The following is a 15,291-nucleotide window of genomic DNA, read 5'->3' as shown; positions in this document are numbered from 1 at the left end:
CCTCCTTCCCTTTGAGGGGAGGAGCCACCCAGAGCTCCACCTGGCAGAGCAGTGGGAGGGCAGATGGGGCAAAGACCAGGAAGTAGCCCTGGCTAAGGGAAAACCGACCAATGTGGGTACCAAGGGGCCTAAGTAAAAGCCCTGGAAGCCCAATGCCTTAGAGGAGGCACCACCATGCAGGCCCTTCCACCCACCTACCCACCCACCCAGTGTGTCGAAGGGCCAGCCCACCCTCTTACCCTTCCTTGGGTGGGGAGAAGTGAGGAGCCTGGTGCAGGGCTGGGCCCAGCAGGGAGCATAGGAAAGATCTGGAAAGGGAGAGGTGGGGCAGCCTGGACTGGTGAGGGAATCTGGAGACAGGAGGTGGGGGGCTGTTAAGGTATCAAAAGACTGACACTAAGGCCAAGTCACAGGCACATTTATTATCCTCTGGGAAGCTAAGGTCTTCCACTCCCTTATCAGCACAGGGCACAGGGGAGGGCCAAGCCCCTCAGGAGGCAGCCACGCTGCCACCGGGAGCAGGCCCATGGGGTGGCAGCGTCATCGGCGGCAGGAACAGAGCCTTCAGCTTGCCTGAGAGGCTGGCAATCTCAGGATCCTGGGCTTCGTAGGACTTCACCAAGCGGGCAAACTTAAGGACACCTACAAGGGGGAGTGGAGAGTCAACCCCACACCCTGGTGACTGGCATACCCAAGATGGTGGGAGGAGTATGCGGATGGGATATGAGTCACTGGCTGCTCCCCAACTGGCCAGGTAGCTGTCTGCGAAACAGGACACAGGCTGGCCTCTCTCCGGTGTGGCCTGGATCAACCACTTCCTGGTCCACGCTGAGCACAGCTGGATAGGAATACAGTGACTGAAAAATATCCGAAGCAGTGTGCATCTCACTCTCAGGTGAGCCATTTTAGCAGTTTAGTCACAAGAATCCAAAGTATAAATACCCAAGAGGTCCAAGGTCCAAGGTCCAAGGTCTACAACGGGGCACAGGAGGGCTGCGACGCAGCGTGACTTCACCAAGGAAATTTCACCACCAACCCCCAAACAGAGATTACCGTTTCAACACCTTGGAGGCGCTGCAGAGCTAGCTCTCGTGATGCAGCCTTCTCACTAAAACGCTAGCAGAACTGGGTTCAAATCTAGCTCTGCTGTGACCCTGGCCACTTTACTATTGGACTCTGTCTCTCATCTTAAAATAGGATATTAGAGTGATTAAGAAGGATATTAGAGTGATTAACGGTAACTACAAAATGCTCCTGTAGGAATTCGCCTGGCACAAGTTCAGGGTAGACCCTGCGCCCTGAGTGCCAATGCTGTTAGTCAGATTGTGGCTGCCGCCGTGTGGCAACAAGGGGAACCACAGTTCAGGGGCCCAGCCGATCCAGCGCCCTCTCCCCGACCCACCTTGACGCCGCCCGTCCAACCCACCTTCCCCGTCGCAGCTGAAGCCATAGGCTTTGATGACCTCCTGCTGGATCTGCGTAGCCACGGGCAGAACAAATTGCAGCATCTTGCCCATGTCGTTGCACGCGTTGTCCCGAGCTTCGTCCATGCGCACGGCATTCTCCGGGGCCGAGAACGCCTGGATGACCTCGGCCAACACCACTGCGCCCCAGAGGCACCCCAGGAAGGTGTACCGTGGTAGGCGTCGGAGCACCACCAGCGAGCCCGGTCGAGAGCCCAGGGAAAGGGACAGAGAATTAGGGGACTAAGCCGTTGGTAACCCGATAAATCCGGTCCCGGAATCCTTCGCTCCAGGGCGCAAGGACCCCAGTTAACAGAAGGACAGTAATGGTACGCGGGGACCCCCCACACCGGTCGACTGCAGCCATTGCCCTCCCTATCCTCGGCCGTATCCTCCCCCGGCAGACAGCCCACCCCGGGGATTAGGGATGCTTCTCACCCTTGGCCTGTTCGGCGCTCAGGGCCGCGGGTTGGGCCGAGGCAGACGCCATATAGAACTAAAAAACCGCACGTGCTGCGAAGCCGCGGGAATGCTCCCCAAGAAAAAGCCACCTCCTACAGCTGCTCGTAAGGCCGGTGGGGGGCGGATGGGAAGCAGCATCAGCCGCAGCCGGAAGCCGCTACCGCGTAGTTTTAATGGCCCAGTTCGCGAATCTTCCAGGAAAACTAAATAACCAGAACGGGTTTTATATCTTAACGCAACAGGACTAACAAAAACCACACACACACCCGAATAAACCTAAGTCTATTGTTGAAAATAACACATAAGGAGGGTCTTCCAGAAAAACTAGAAGACCTACTAGACAAATTCTAAAAGAGCTGTAACACTGAAGAAATATGTCTTGGAGAGAACGTGGGATATCCTTGGACTCCACTATAGCTGAGGGTGAGCTGACTGCGGAGTTTTTTGAATAGTCAGTAATGTCTAAGCAGCGGAGCCCACTAGCTTTCAATAGAAAAAACAATATTCTAAGGAACTAACTTCAATTATTCATTTCTAGAGTTTGTGAACATTTGTTACGAGCCTATGCAAATGAGCGCGGTGTTGATTGGCTGAAACAGCAGCCAGCCACACACCCCCCCCTTAGTTTTTAAGAACGAAGCCTGTGATTCGCAGCAATAAACGCTGGGAGCAAGCGCATCTCTTGTGCTTTCCTAAAATGGCCTTGTTCAGGGGTGGGCGCTGCAGCGTAACGCCCTTATTTCCCCTCCAGCCCTTTGAAAGTGTCACCCACTCCTTCAAAACCGAAGGGTAATTAGAGTTCTAATCACATTGACCTACTTGAAACTACGCCCACATCCACTTCATAACTGTCTCAAACTATTCCACAGAAAGGATCCAGCTCTGAAACCCTTGTTCCAGAGGACTCTGGTGGCCCCTAGTTGTGGAACAGTGGCAGGAACACCCCCAAGGGTTAAGGGTAGTTCCTTAGACAGGACCATGTCACAGGCGGGCCTGTTGCAGGCCTGTTAACAGCTCAACTTCCCCAGCCTTGGAAGGCGTGCAGTGGCAGCACCCCAGGTGGGGCATGGCGCTCCTGCCCAGTATAACCATCCTTCTTCCAAGATCCCCTCTCCAGCTCTGCAGGCTCCCTACACCCAGTTCCTTCCCCAGGTCCTGTCCCTCCCATTTCTCCAATCTCAGGTTCCACAGCTTTTTCTCTGGGCATTGCTGCGCAGAGACCCCCACCCCACCCCACAGCCCGCAAAGAAAGAGTCGTAGCCATCTTCCGGGGGAGACGTGAGGATGTTTGTTTGGTTTTGGTTGGGATGTTTTTTAAAGAGCATCATATAGATATTTATATATATAAATTATTAATGTGGAAGAGGGGGATGGGCATACATCGCAGGGGGTGCGCACACAGGGATTTGGGGGAGGTGGCAGGGGCGGCACACGATGCTACGCAAAACAGCCACATCTAACAGATGAAATAATCACACCAACGGGGTGGGGGAGGGGGCGATGGCCACCAAGGTCTGGGCTTGAGGAAGGAGGAAAGCTGGGGTACAAGGAAGAGGGACCTGGTCCAAGATACTGTGCGCTTCTGCTCCACCCTCCCCACCTCCCCACCTTCCCACACCAGCCTTGGCCTTCTGTCTGTCCCTTCCTCTTCCCAACTGCCCAGCTGCCAAGGCCCTGCAACTGAGCAGTTTTCTCTCCTGGGTTCTTTGTGGCAGGCTGAGGGGGGGGGGGGCTCCAAGGTCCAGATGCAGGGGCCATGGCTGCTCTCTTGGTTGCAGGTTCTACAGCGGCTTGTCGCTTTCCTTCTTCAGGTGACTAGGAGGAGAGGGCATGTCCAGAGCCAAGATGAGCCTGAGGTCAGTCCTGACCTGGCCCCTCTCACAGATGCGGGTGGGGCGTTCTTTTTCCAGGAGCCTAGAGCCCTACTATCCCATGCCCAAGCCCCATCCCAGGCTGGCAGAATCCACTTCCCCACTCCTGGCCCAGGGTACCCCATACCTGTAGTAGTCCTCCTGAGCGGGCAGTGGCACGCTGTGCAGGGGGTGATGGGCGTGCAGCCACTGCTGCTGCTCCAGTGCCAGGCGCTGCAGCTCAGCAGACTGTGCGTGCATGGCCTGCAGCTGGTGAGCTGCTGACATGGGGGCAGAGAGGGAGGCCGGCAGGTCCCGGTAGGGGGCAGCTGTGGGCAAGAAGCACATGACTGATAGGTACTGAGCACCCACTATGGGCCAGGGGACAGCCAGTCACTTTACATACAGAGGAAACCGAGACTAAGAATTTAGGTAACACACCTAGTCTTGCAAGTTGTCAGTGGTAGGAGCCAGGATGCAAACCTCTGTAGCCCAGCATGAAAACATATGCCTGCTGAGACAGGGCCTCAGCTCTCCTACTCCCATTCCCAGCTTCTCTGGGCACTTCCTCATCCCTCCCAAAGCCCAGCTAGGTCGATCCTACTACTCAAATTCCTTCTTTCTGCCCTTCCCTCGTTAAAAGCCTCCCTGCTCCCAACCTCTATCCTTACCAAAGAGCTGGTGACGAAGAACTTCATTCTCGTGCAGAGGATGAGGAAGAAGGGGGTTGGGGAGGGTCCCAGCTGGGTAGGGGATCCGGGTAAGGTGAGACCCTGAAGCCAGGGGATCAATGAGAGGATGCACCGAGGCAGAGGCTAGAGGGCAAAGAAGAAGGTGTCATCAGAAGGCAGGCTTGGGAAGACTATACATTTAGATGAAGGGAAACCTGGGAAGAGAAATGGGCAGTGAAACAGGGAGATCCAGAACGGAATAGAAGGCAGAATGAAAGAACTAGGGGGGTCGGAAGGTGGACAGGACTAGACCCCACTGAAGTATATGGATGAGAGAACACAGGAAATTATAGTTGCCAGAGGGGTCTGAGCAAAAGGAAGGAAAGAATCAGCCTGCTTAGAGGAAATGAGGAAGGATAAATGGAAGTTTAAACAATGAGACAGAAAGACAAAGGAGGTTAAGAGAGAAGGCACAAGGGAGCCTAGGATGAACACAGCTGTAAGGCTATGCAAAGCAAAGTTCTGGACAATAAGAAATATGGTGAAAGGACAGTAAGTAAAGCTCATTATCACCTATAACATCCAAAGCCAAAGCTGTGGGGTTCTTTCTGGAAGATAACAGATCTAGAGGTGGGGAGGAATGTGAAAGACCTCCATCTGGAAGGGGACGAGAAGATTGCAAGAAAGAGTGGCAGACACAATAGAGTTGAAAATGGAGGAACAAGAAAACAGGTAAGTGAAGGGCTTGGGGAAAGGAGCTGTAAGGGTAGAAGGGTGGTGTTCCTTCACGGAGCTCCAGCTTGGGCCTCTATCATGAGTGGGATGCTAGACTAAGGAGAGGCCCGGAGTGTGGGGCATATAGGCTCTGCAGCTAGGCTAGGGCATGAGAAGACAGGCTGGGAGGATGAGAGGAGGCAGCAATTGCAGGAAAAAGGCTCATGTCAGGCGAAGGTCTCGCCTGAGAAACAGAAGAACCTGGTCACCTGCCAGGGTAAAGAGGCTAGGGCAGGAAGATGGGGGGTCTCACCTGCATGGATGGCATCCTGCTGGTGCAGATGTAGGTGCGAGTGGATGTGGGAGTGCTGGTGGTGATGGGGGGTCACGTTGAGCATCTGCAGCCGGGCCAGCGGGTCATTGCCCAGGGCTGCCACCCTTTCTGCATGCTGCCTCTCAGCTGCCAGCCGCTCGGCATAAGACATGTCGGGCCGCAGGGCTGGCCCAGCAGCTAGTGCTAGACGTTCTCGTTCTAGGGGCCCCAGGCTTGGATGAAAGGGGAAAGGGTGCAAGCCAGGTGGGCCAGGCTGCAGGGCTAGGCCCCCATGTCGGGGGAAGGGATCAAGGCCTGGCCCAGGGACCCCGTGCAGGGGTTCCAGCTCACTGGGCTTCACCTCAAAGCCAGGCTTGAGGCGGTCACGAAGGTCTCGCTCACGGGCTTCCCGCTCTCTTTCCCGGGCAGCTGGGTCACTGCTGTACAGGGCTGGGACATTGTAACCCAGGAGTCCTGGGTCCACTGCCCCCAGGGGCACATAAAATGGGTGGTTGCGATTGCCAGGAGACATTACATGGGGCCGGGCATATTCGCTGAGGGTGCGCAGGGCTGGAGTGTCGGGACCCAGGTAGGGGGGCACTGTAGCAACAGCACTGCCTGGCTCAAATGGAGGGCGATGGGGCACTGGGCCCAGAGATGGACACTCCACTGGAGCACGGCCCTCCTGCGCCAACTTCTGTGGGACACACGGAGAAATGCAATCAAAAAGGCAATTCTGGAAAGTAGCTAGTTCTTAGCTGCCCATTTGTCTCAGCAGCTGATTACCAAAATGCCTCACAACACCAGCACTATGACTACCAGGAACTTCTCTGCCCCCCTGGATAGCTGCCCTTCCTGAGACCCACAGGTAGTCCCACCTGACCTTGCCTTCCCCCAAACCATTAATGCAAAAAGATTCCTTCAGCTGGAATCCTTTTGGTCTCTATTTCGAGTTGTAGTGATCCCTCCTCTCCGACAGGTGGCGACACCACTCCCCCACCCTTTGAGCCAGCCTCCCTGGGCAGCGCAAAGGAGGGAAAGAAGGCGGGTGGCGCATCTTGTGACGCACTCACCACGCTGCGCTCGAGCTCGCGCTCTTTCTCGCGTTCGCGCTCCTTCTCGCGTTCGCGTTCACGCTCGCGCTCCTTTTCTTCGCGCGCGCGCTGCTCGGCCTCGCGCCGCACCTTCTCCACCAGGTCGGCCCGCTTTTTGGCCAGCTTGGAGCCCTCCAGCGGCACAAAGTACAAGTCGCTGCGCGCGCACGAGTTGAAGCCGCGGTCCAGGTGTTTGTTGAACCTGTCGGACGCGGAAGCGGCGCGCGTTCAGCCCTTTGGAGCTGCCCCGGCGACCCCGCGGCGATGCAGCCCCAAGAAGCCTTATGCACCCCACAGTCCCAAAAGCAGTCCCCGCAGGCCGTGAGCTTTTGTCCCCTAGTCCCCTCAGGGCCTAGAGGGCAGAGGACCCACAGCACTTTGAAAAACATCACGAATGCAAAGCCCCTTCCGTGCCTACTCCCTCCTCCCGCTGTCACCCCTTCGTCGTCGGCCCACCCGCACCCCGCCCAGGCCACTCACCTGGCAGACTGACTGGCATGGCTGGGCACGTCTACCACCTTGGGAGGTGGTGAGGGGCTGCGGGCCGGTGGCACCGGGCTCTCGGGGGGCTCGTACTCCTCAGCCGGCTCCTGTTTGATCTGTGTGGCGCTAAGGGGCTGCCCTGAGGCAGGGGCCGAAGGCGGTGGTGGCAGGGAGGACAAGCCTGAGGGCCCCGCGGACGGTATCGGCCCGGGCCCCACAGTGGGTGAGCCTGGCTTGAAGGTCCCTGGGCCAACGGGTGGCGAGGTGCCTCGGTAGCCTGGTGGGGTTCCCGTCCGGAACGAGGGCGGGGACCCCGGCTTATATCCGGGTGGGGTGGCTGTCTTGTAGGCCCCAGGAGACGGTGCTCTCTTTCCATACGGTGGGGGCCCGGGTGGGGAGGCCGTTTTGTAGCTTGCTGGCGAGGAGGCCACCGTAGCAATGACCGTGGAAAGGGTAGCTGAGGACGTGGTGACAGGAGGCACGGGTGGGAAGGGGTAGGGGGCCCCTTGGGAGCCCTGGGAAGGAGAGGGGTGTGAACATGGGTAGGACCCTTGAGAGGAAGAGGAGTTGGATGAGGAGGAAGAAGCTGGGGGGCCATTGGGCCCTGCTTGGCTGTAGGACACCTGGCTGTGAGGTGGAGGCAAGTGTGCTGGCCCTGGTGGGTAGGGTCTAAGAGACCCCAGGGAGGGAGACATGGCATAAGGGTGTGCATGGTGAGAGCTACTGCCCTCCAGGGGGTGAGGATATGCTCCAGGTGCAGGGGGCCCAGAGCTTCCATGATGTTGTTGCTGCTGCTGCTGCTGCTGCTGTTGCTGCTGCTGCTGTTGCTGGTGGTGATGGTGGTGTGTTGGGGCTGGTGGGTGGGCAGTGGATTGGCCTCCAGTGGAAGGAGGGAAGGGGCCTGAATGGGCATTGCTGTTGGCTAAGAGGCGTCCATAGGGAGGAGGTGGGGGGGGACCCTGGCTCCACACAGCCTGGGATGGGAGAGAAGGCTGAGTATATTTGGGTGGTTGATTGGAGACAGACAGACTTGTTGGGGGAGGGAAGGAGTGAGGATAACTGGGTAATGCCTGGGAAGCTGGGTACTGGGAGGCAGAGGAAGAGGAAGAAGAACTGGAAGAGGAGGCTACTGCAGAGCTATTAGAGGATGAGTAAGGATACCTCATTGGGGGAGCTGGGGCAGAGGAGGAGGAAGCAGGGGGCAGAGGGTGAGGTGAAGGGGCCAGAGTTGGGCCCTTCTCTGGGCCAGGTGGAAGTCCACCCATACCCTGCCCCATGGCGTGGGGAGAGGGCAGATGCCCAGGTAGTGGCTGAGCCCCTAGGCCAGGAGGAGAGGCTGATGCATTGTTAAGAGGTCTCAGGGCAGGTGGGGGAGGCAGGTTTGGTGTCACATGGGGGAAGGTGGCTGGTGGTGGAGCAGAGGGTAGGTTCCCACCACCCACTGGAGTGGTAGGCGCCTTTGTTGGAGGCACACCACCAGCCCCAGAGCTTGATATTGAAATGGGGGTGGTGGGTGGTGGGTGCTGCTTACCCCCACTGGGGACCCCTACTGAAGAGGCAGCCCCTCCCCCCTTGGGACCCATTGGAGGTCCAGACAAAACTCCTCCACCAGCCCCTGCAGGGTAGAGCTGAGGGTGGGGGGGAGGGGCTCCAGGAGGAGCCTGGAACATTCGAGATGTGGGGGGGTCCATGGCAGCATGATATCCAGTGGGGGTCACAGAAGGATGGGACTCAAAGCCAGGCTCTGCCTGTCGGGGGGTGCTATCTGCTGGAGGAGAGGAGGGAGGAAAAAGTGGAGGTGGGTGATAGGGGCGGGCTGGGCCCTGGGACAAGCCAGAAGATGAGTCAGAGTCATTCTCCACACTTCCAGGGCTGTATATGCTGGGGGATGTGCTACGGTTGTCCTGGTCAATATCCCTAGGGTCACTGCTGCCATCATCATTTAGGCTCCGCCCATCTAAGCTGTCCAGATCCGAGGGAGACTGTGGCCGGGGGAGCTCCTGCTGTAGAAGAGGGAGGGCCATTTTTTCATCTTTTCCTTTCTTGCTTCCCCCAGATTTGGGGCCTCCCTTTCACAAAAGCATACCCCCTCCTCAAAGCATACCTCTGTACTGTGATGTGATGAGGACTCCTGCTCAAGCCTCCTTCCTTGCCATCTGGGGATTCCCCCACTCTTCCTACATTCTCTACTGCTCCTTAGTAGCCAACCTTACTTTCTTCCTTATAAAACCCTATTCCTTCCTCAAGTGTCCATCTCAAGTGCCTTCTCCCCTTCCACAGCTGAACCCAAATTCCTTTCTCCCCATCTCATATCTGCCCTCCCCTCATCTCATTTATCCCTTCAACTAACCATCTCAGAAATCCTTAGTTCTTAAAAAGACAACTTCTGCATTTTCCTCATGATTTATTTGTTCCTTCTACTAAGACTTGTCACCCTGAACCTCCTTCCTAGCCCTATGTTGAAAACCTGGATATAGGAAAAAAGGAGCTAGAATCCCTCAAACTCTTTCAGTCCCTTTGTCCCTGCCTGGTCATCTAGTAGTCTGACCAAAGCCCTAAAGATCTGACATACGTCTGACAGGGCTACTTTAATAAGCACTATTATATGGCTTTTCTCTCATATCCCATGGGAGATCAGGGTAGAAATAGTAAGCGAAAGGAAGTTTGAGGAAGAGAAAGAATGCGCAGAAGATGGATCAGGATGGCTCCAAAGGTCTCCCACCTCCGTTTTAGTCTTTTTGGGTGCGCTGGTTTCCTCACTTTCACTCTCTGAGATCTCCTCACTCCGGCCCTGCTTGCTGACCTTTGGGGTAGAGGCTTCCTCTACTCGAGCCTTCTGTTAGAAGAGAAAACTTTTGTCTTATACCTTGAATCTTCCAAGCCTCCACTGTTAACCTCTGCCAGACAGCAAGTACCCCCATAAAACACACACATAACCCTCAGTCCCAGCACCCAGGCATCCTGTGGGAGGACCTGAGGACAGAATACCTTGGCTGTCTGCCTAGACTTCTCAGCTTTGCCGTCACTGCTGGACGTGCTGACCCCTCCAGGGGAGGCCCGACCCCTTGATCTCAGTTCTTCCCGGGGCCCAGGGGCCTCTTTCTTCCGTCCACTCCTCATTGACATCTGAGGAAGCAGGAAGGAGGCAAGTAACTTTTTTTTACATCAAACCCAATTTTATGATGCACCTTATTTCTATCTTCCTCTCCAGGTCCTACCCCTTATCTTTCATGTCTCTCACTTTAGCTGTTACTTACTGAGTCTTTATTCTGTCGTGTCTTCATTCTTCAGGCTGTGGAGACCCCATTCTCCTCTGCCTGGGCAGGTGAATACAGAAACTTCCCTGCTTCACCCCAAGTTCCCCACGGCTATGGCCTGGGAAGTAGGAAGCAGGATTTCCAAGTTTCCAGTGTAGGTACCTGGAACTTGCAGAATCTCTCTTCAGTGAAGCCTGTAGAAAGAGACCATCAGAGTCTCCAAATTGGGTAGTAGAGTCTGAGGGTGATACTACTGTGTTTGCTAGAGGACAGAGTAAGCAGCCTAACCTTTGGCCTCTGGGCCAAGGGAGGTACAGGCACCACATGACATTGCCAGCTTGCCCCACAGGCTACCTCAGCTCATCCACAAGTGAAGGACAGAGAAGCTGCTCACAATATAATCTCTTTCCTCTCTGGGGAAGGCAGAAAACTCAAGATGTACCTATGAGCCCTAATCCAGAAGATCACACTATTTTACCCTTGATGATCCCTAAGGAAAATTTGTATGCACACAAACTCCACAGAGCTTTACAAAGGAGCATAAAGAAAGGAAGCTACAGTATTAATTTACTGAGTACCTTCTTTATTTAAATGCTTTATACACACAATTTTATTTAATATTTATAACCAACCCTGAAAGGTGGGTATTCTCATTATTCCTATTATATAGATGAGGAAACTGAGGATCAAAGAATGTAATTGTGACTTGCCCAACTTCACACAGGTAGTGACAGAGCCAGAATCGAGCCCACATTTCTCTGACTTCAACGTCCATGCTCTTTCTTACTATACTTTGCTGTACTCTCTTCAGAAGCTGGTAGGGAGAATTCTCAGAAGGCCTAGATCAGTCCCAGAGATCTGAAAAGATTCTTTTTTCACATCAGACTGGTGGGAGAAGAATGTCCCATCCTACAATACAAGGGAGCACAGCCCTACCAATTCCACAGACCAAACCTAGGTATCCCCAAATTACAGAACTTCGTGTGTGTGTGTCTGAAGCCAGCTATTTTCATTTGCACTTGTTTGTAATTCTTGCTAAGTGTTGTGTCTCTCCACATTGCAGACCATAAGATCTTTTGAGAGCAAAGACAATTTTTTTACAGTTTTCTCCTTCTTTTCTATATCCTCCACAAATGACCTGTATCTACAGGTGTTCTTTTCTTGTTATTGACCTTTAAACTCACAAACTTCAGTAGGACTTCTTGGATTAAGTGCTGCTGGCCTTGGTGGGAACTAAGTAAGTTTACCCAGCCATTCTGGGTTAGGAGGTTTGGCTAGGTAAATGGCATTTCCACATTCTACAGCATCTTTTTCCAAGGAATACAGAGAGTAATTACTTCTACTGAATCCTTCTGAGGTTAATAGAGAGGGGTGAGCATAATCTTTCCAGGAAACTTTTTGACAATTAGAGTCACAAAATAGCTGGCACAAAGTCCTAGGTCTTCTGAACTTTCAAATGATGCCCTACATGGTAGAACAATCCTTTTTTCTTCAACTACAACTACTACCACATTTTTGAGTTGTTGTGTAAATCGGTTTTAAAATATTGTCAGCCCCAAAAATTCGAAGAACAAAACCCAATATAATAAAAGGGAAAAACAATCTAAACAAAAGCACAAGATGACTGTGATTGGCTGTGATCTTCATCTTTACAGCAGGGCGCCCATCTCTCCTCCCATCACAGAACCTGTTCACCACATCAGTCAGGGGATCCAAAAGGTCAAAGAAATATGAGAATGTACCTGAAGAACACAGCAATTCGTGTGCCCTTCCCCCTCACCTCAACTTTTTTTTATCAGCTGAAATCTGAAAAAATTAGCGAACAGTTGCATTGAAGAAGTAAAGCCGTCATAAAAAGGTAGGCAAGTAATCCCAGGATAAAGGGAGACGGGAGGGACTGGGATTGGACTGTATGTATGTTTCAGAACCTAGGGCACGTTCTAACACCAAACAGGTGAGCTACACTCCTTGCCCTAGCGGCCAGTCACTGTAACTAACATTTATTAATCAAAACCCACTGCCGTCAATTTGGACTTATAGCAACCCTATAGGACACAGTAGGGTTTCCAAGGAGCAGCTGATGGTGACTTTTTGGTTAGCAGCCAACCACTGCATCACCAGGGCTTCAATATTTGTAAAGCACCTACTATGTGTCTGGCAACACGCTAAGCACATTCACCTTGATTACCGTATTGCAAAGGGAAAATGATAGACCAAATTGGGAAACTGGAAAAGGGTTGCGAGAAATAGGAAAAGAGCCCCTCATTAAGAACAGGAAAAGAAATTAAGGGAGAAGTATGAGAAGGCTGGAGTCCATAGATGGTGCAAACAGTTAAAAAGCTTGGCTGCTAACCAAAGGGTTGGAGGTTTAAGTCTACCTAGAGGTGCCTCGGAAAAAAGGCTTGGCGATCTACTTCAGAAAAAGAACCAACTTGATGTCAACCGGTTTTTTTTCCTTTTGTATAGGAAGGATATCAGAAGAAATACAACTGAGTCACAAGGCTTTCTGGGAGGGATTTGCAGGGTGAATTTCAGGATCATTGGCCCAGCCCTTCTCATTCCAGACCTGCCTGACTGGCAAACCAGCTCAAAGTGTCTCCTAGAAGACAATGCAGCCCAAACCAGCACGCACTGGCCTAAACCACCTTAGAATCCAGGGTTGTCAGAAGGGCCTCAGAGATCATCTAGTCTATTATCCTTTCATCTTACAATGAAGCTGAAGCTCAAAGAAAGAGAAGTGACTTGCCCAAGGTCACAGACACAACCAAGACTAGACCCAGGTCTCCTGGTTCCCATTCCAGAGTACTTCCACTGCACCAGGCTGTGCCTCGGCCCTTTCCCCTGGGACAGCCCAGTCATTCCTACAAGGTCAGGGAAGTAGAAACTTGAAAGTTAGCTGAAGAAAAGGGTCACTGTGGGGATAGTCTGGAAAAGAGGAAAAGAGATACTCCTCAGGAAGGGAGACTCAAAGAGAAATTCAAGTTTAAGAAAACAGAAGGACTTCAGTGCAGAGAAGCAAAACTACTGTGTAAAAAAGTCCTTAATAACAAGGGAGGTAGAGGCCAGAAAGAACCGCCAAAAGATGGTATAACTTGAGAGCATTTTCATTCTCCCACCATGCCTGGGAGAAGGGACTTGGAGACGCCTACGACCTGCAAGTAACATGTCTACCTGTTTCAACAGACTGCTGGATGGAAGGGGGTGCACCCTTTGGGGAACCTCCTATGCACCAGCAGCACCAGAAACATCCTCCGGAACCCAGCCAAGAGCTAGGAATTTAGGGCCCTGATGCATCCCAAGGACACAGGCACACACTGAGGTCCAATCAAGATTCTGAACCCCCACCTAGTTGGACATCCCACTGGACCATTGCCATGGCAACAAAATGGTAGCCTCCCCCCCAAGAGTCTATCCCAGGGATCCATCTGGCACAAAGGGAGACCTTAGAGCTCAAAAGAGTAACGAAGACCTCTCCTATACAGGGACCATGGCTAGAAGCACAGTGGGTGCTCTGGGGATTTAAGGGTGGGGTCACAGCTTGTTTGAAGTGCCTATAAAGCCACCCTCCTTGAAACCCTTTCTCCTTAACTCTCCCTTCAATGCCCCTGTCTTCCTCCTCATCAGTTTTACAAAGACCCACACTACTGGGCCCCAATGCCCCTCTCCCAGAAGTAAACTGTGTCTGGGATTGAGAAAACAGGGTCAGAAGCGACCTGCAGTAAGGGAGAGAAAAATAAGTCACAAAGGCATCACCTTCACACTCCCAACCCTCAAAGCCCCTGATTATTCTTCTCAGAAATGGACCTCTCCTTGCCCATTTCTGAGCCTCCATCTCCGCAGGTTCCACTTCCCTTCCTCAACAGCCACAATCTCTCTCTTTCCACCTACCACACCCCTTCCCCATTTCCCACTTCCCTTCTATTCCTAACACCCCCAACCCCTGGCCCTGAAAGCCAGGCTCCGGGCCTTTGAGGCTTTTCCTGGAGCCCTCACGCCCCACCTCGCTGCCATCTCTCCAATCTTTTCTGCCTCTGCCCCAATCCCCCGTTTTTCCTCCACCAACACCCCCACATCCCCACCTCGGCGTTCCTCTTCTTTTGGTCCGGGGGTCCTGGCTACCCCCTTGCCCCATGAGTCCTCCTCCTGAGCCCCTCCCACTTCTCTCAGCCTTCGAGATCCTCTGGGTGCCCTGGCCCCCATCCCTCCTCGGGGCCGGCCCCACCCCCAGAGCGCCCCCCCCCACCAGCCTCAGGCTAGGCAGTGCCCACAGTAGGGGGACCGAATCGGGAAAATAACAAATGGAGGCGGCAGCGGCGGGAGGGGGAGCTGGGAGGGGTGGGGGTGGGGAGCCGCGGGCCAGAACCCGGCGGGCCGGAGGCCGGGGCGGCAGCACAGCTTACCTGGTTGTAGCTCGGGACGGCTGGCTGCCTCCTGGCGGGATTCGGGGCTCCGGCACCTCCGGGGGGCGGCGGCGGCCGCTCCCCGCCCCCCTCTCCTCTTTCCGGCTTCAGTCGCCGCCGCGACGGCGACGGCGGCGTCCCCGACCCCCCCGGAGGGCGGCCCCCATGTCCCTTTTCCTCCCCACCTGGTCCCGATCGCCCGCCGTCCCCTGAAACAAATCCCGTTGCCGCTCTCCCTCGTCCCCTCCCCAGTCGCGCCGCCTCCCCTGCCGCCCGAAAGCCGCGGCCGCGCCGCTCGCCCCCGCGGCCCGGCCGGCCCTCCGCGCCGCTCGGATCCGCCGCCGCCGCCGCCGCCGCGCCGGCCCCGCGCAGCCCGCACCCGCGCGATCCCCGGCCCTCTCGGCGGCCTCCGCCCGCGGCCCCCGCCCCTTCCCGGGCGGTCGTCTCCTTCGCCCACTCCTAGCCGCTCCCCGAGGCCAGCGGTCCCCCGAAATGGGTCCCGGCTGGAGGCCCCGGCCCGGCGCGGGGCTGCGGGCGGGCTGGGCGGCGCGTCCGGCGACTCGCACAGGAAAGCGGACGGCGAA

At 54.7% G+C, this 15,291-nt stretch overlaps 2 protein-coding genes and 1 non-coding gene across 5 annotated transcripts; all 3 read right to left on the bottom strand.

Moving 5' to 3' along the window:
* Positions 1-401: 401 nt before the first annotated feature.
* On the bottom strand, positions 402-2,220 carry C4H12orf57 (chromosome 4 C12orf57 homolog). The gene is made up of 3 exons (XM_049882339.1): positions 1,902-2,220; positions 1,427-1,603; positions 402-642 (listed from the first exon to the last, which is right to left on the bottom strand). Exons 1-3 carry the CDS (start codon positions 1,951-1,953, stop codon positions 491-493), a joined length of 381 nt encoding a protein of 126 aa, XP_049738296.1. The 5' UTR covers positions 1,954-2,220; the 3' UTR covers positions 402-490.
* An 11-nt stretch (positions 2,221-2,231) lies between these two features.
* LOC126076588 (U7 small nuclear RNA) lies at positions 2,232-2,292 on the bottom strand. Its single transcript, XR_007517519.1, has one exon. It is a non-coding gene; the product is annotated as a U7 small nuclear RNA (small nuclear RNA).
* A 906-nt stretch (positions 2,293-3,198) lies between these two features.
* Positions 3,199-14,924, bottom strand: ATN1 (atrophin 1). 3 transcript variants are annotated; one of them, XM_049882332.1, is made up of 10 exons: positions 14,708-14,924; positions 10,308-10,501; positions 10,039-10,176; positions 9,773-9,886; positions 7,048-9,053; positions 6,547-6,769; positions 5,474-6,170; positions 4,447-4,590; positions 3,924-4,104; positions 3,199-3,740 (listed from the first exon to the last, which is right to left on the bottom strand). In XM_049882332.1, exons 2-10 carry the CDS (start codon positions 10,332-10,334, stop codon positions 3,707-3,709), a joined length of 3,564 nt encoding a protein of 1,187 aa, XP_049738289.1. In that variant the 5' UTR covers positions 10,335-10,501; positions 14,708-14,924; the 3' UTR covers positions 3,199-3,706. The 3 variants fall into 3 exon arrangements, with proteins under 3 accessions (XP_049738289.1, XP_049738293.1, XP_049738292.1); XM_049882336.1 differs by having other exon boundaries at positions 7,048-9,050; XM_049882335.1 differs by lacking the exon at positions 14,708-14,924 and having other exon boundaries at positions 10,308-14,335.
* Positions 14,925-15,291: the final 367 nt, after the last annotated feature.

Source organism: Elephas maximus, chromosome 4 (assembly GCF_024166365.1).
Source record: "Elephas maximus indicus isolate mEleMax1 chromosome 4, mEleMax1 primary haplotype, whole genome shotgun sequence".
NCBI lineage: Eukaryota > Metazoa > Chordata > Mammalia > Proboscidea > Elephantidae > Elephas > Elephas maximus.
Note: the sequence above shows the minus strand (reverse complement) of the source record. Positions and strands in the feature narration are given on the sequence as shown.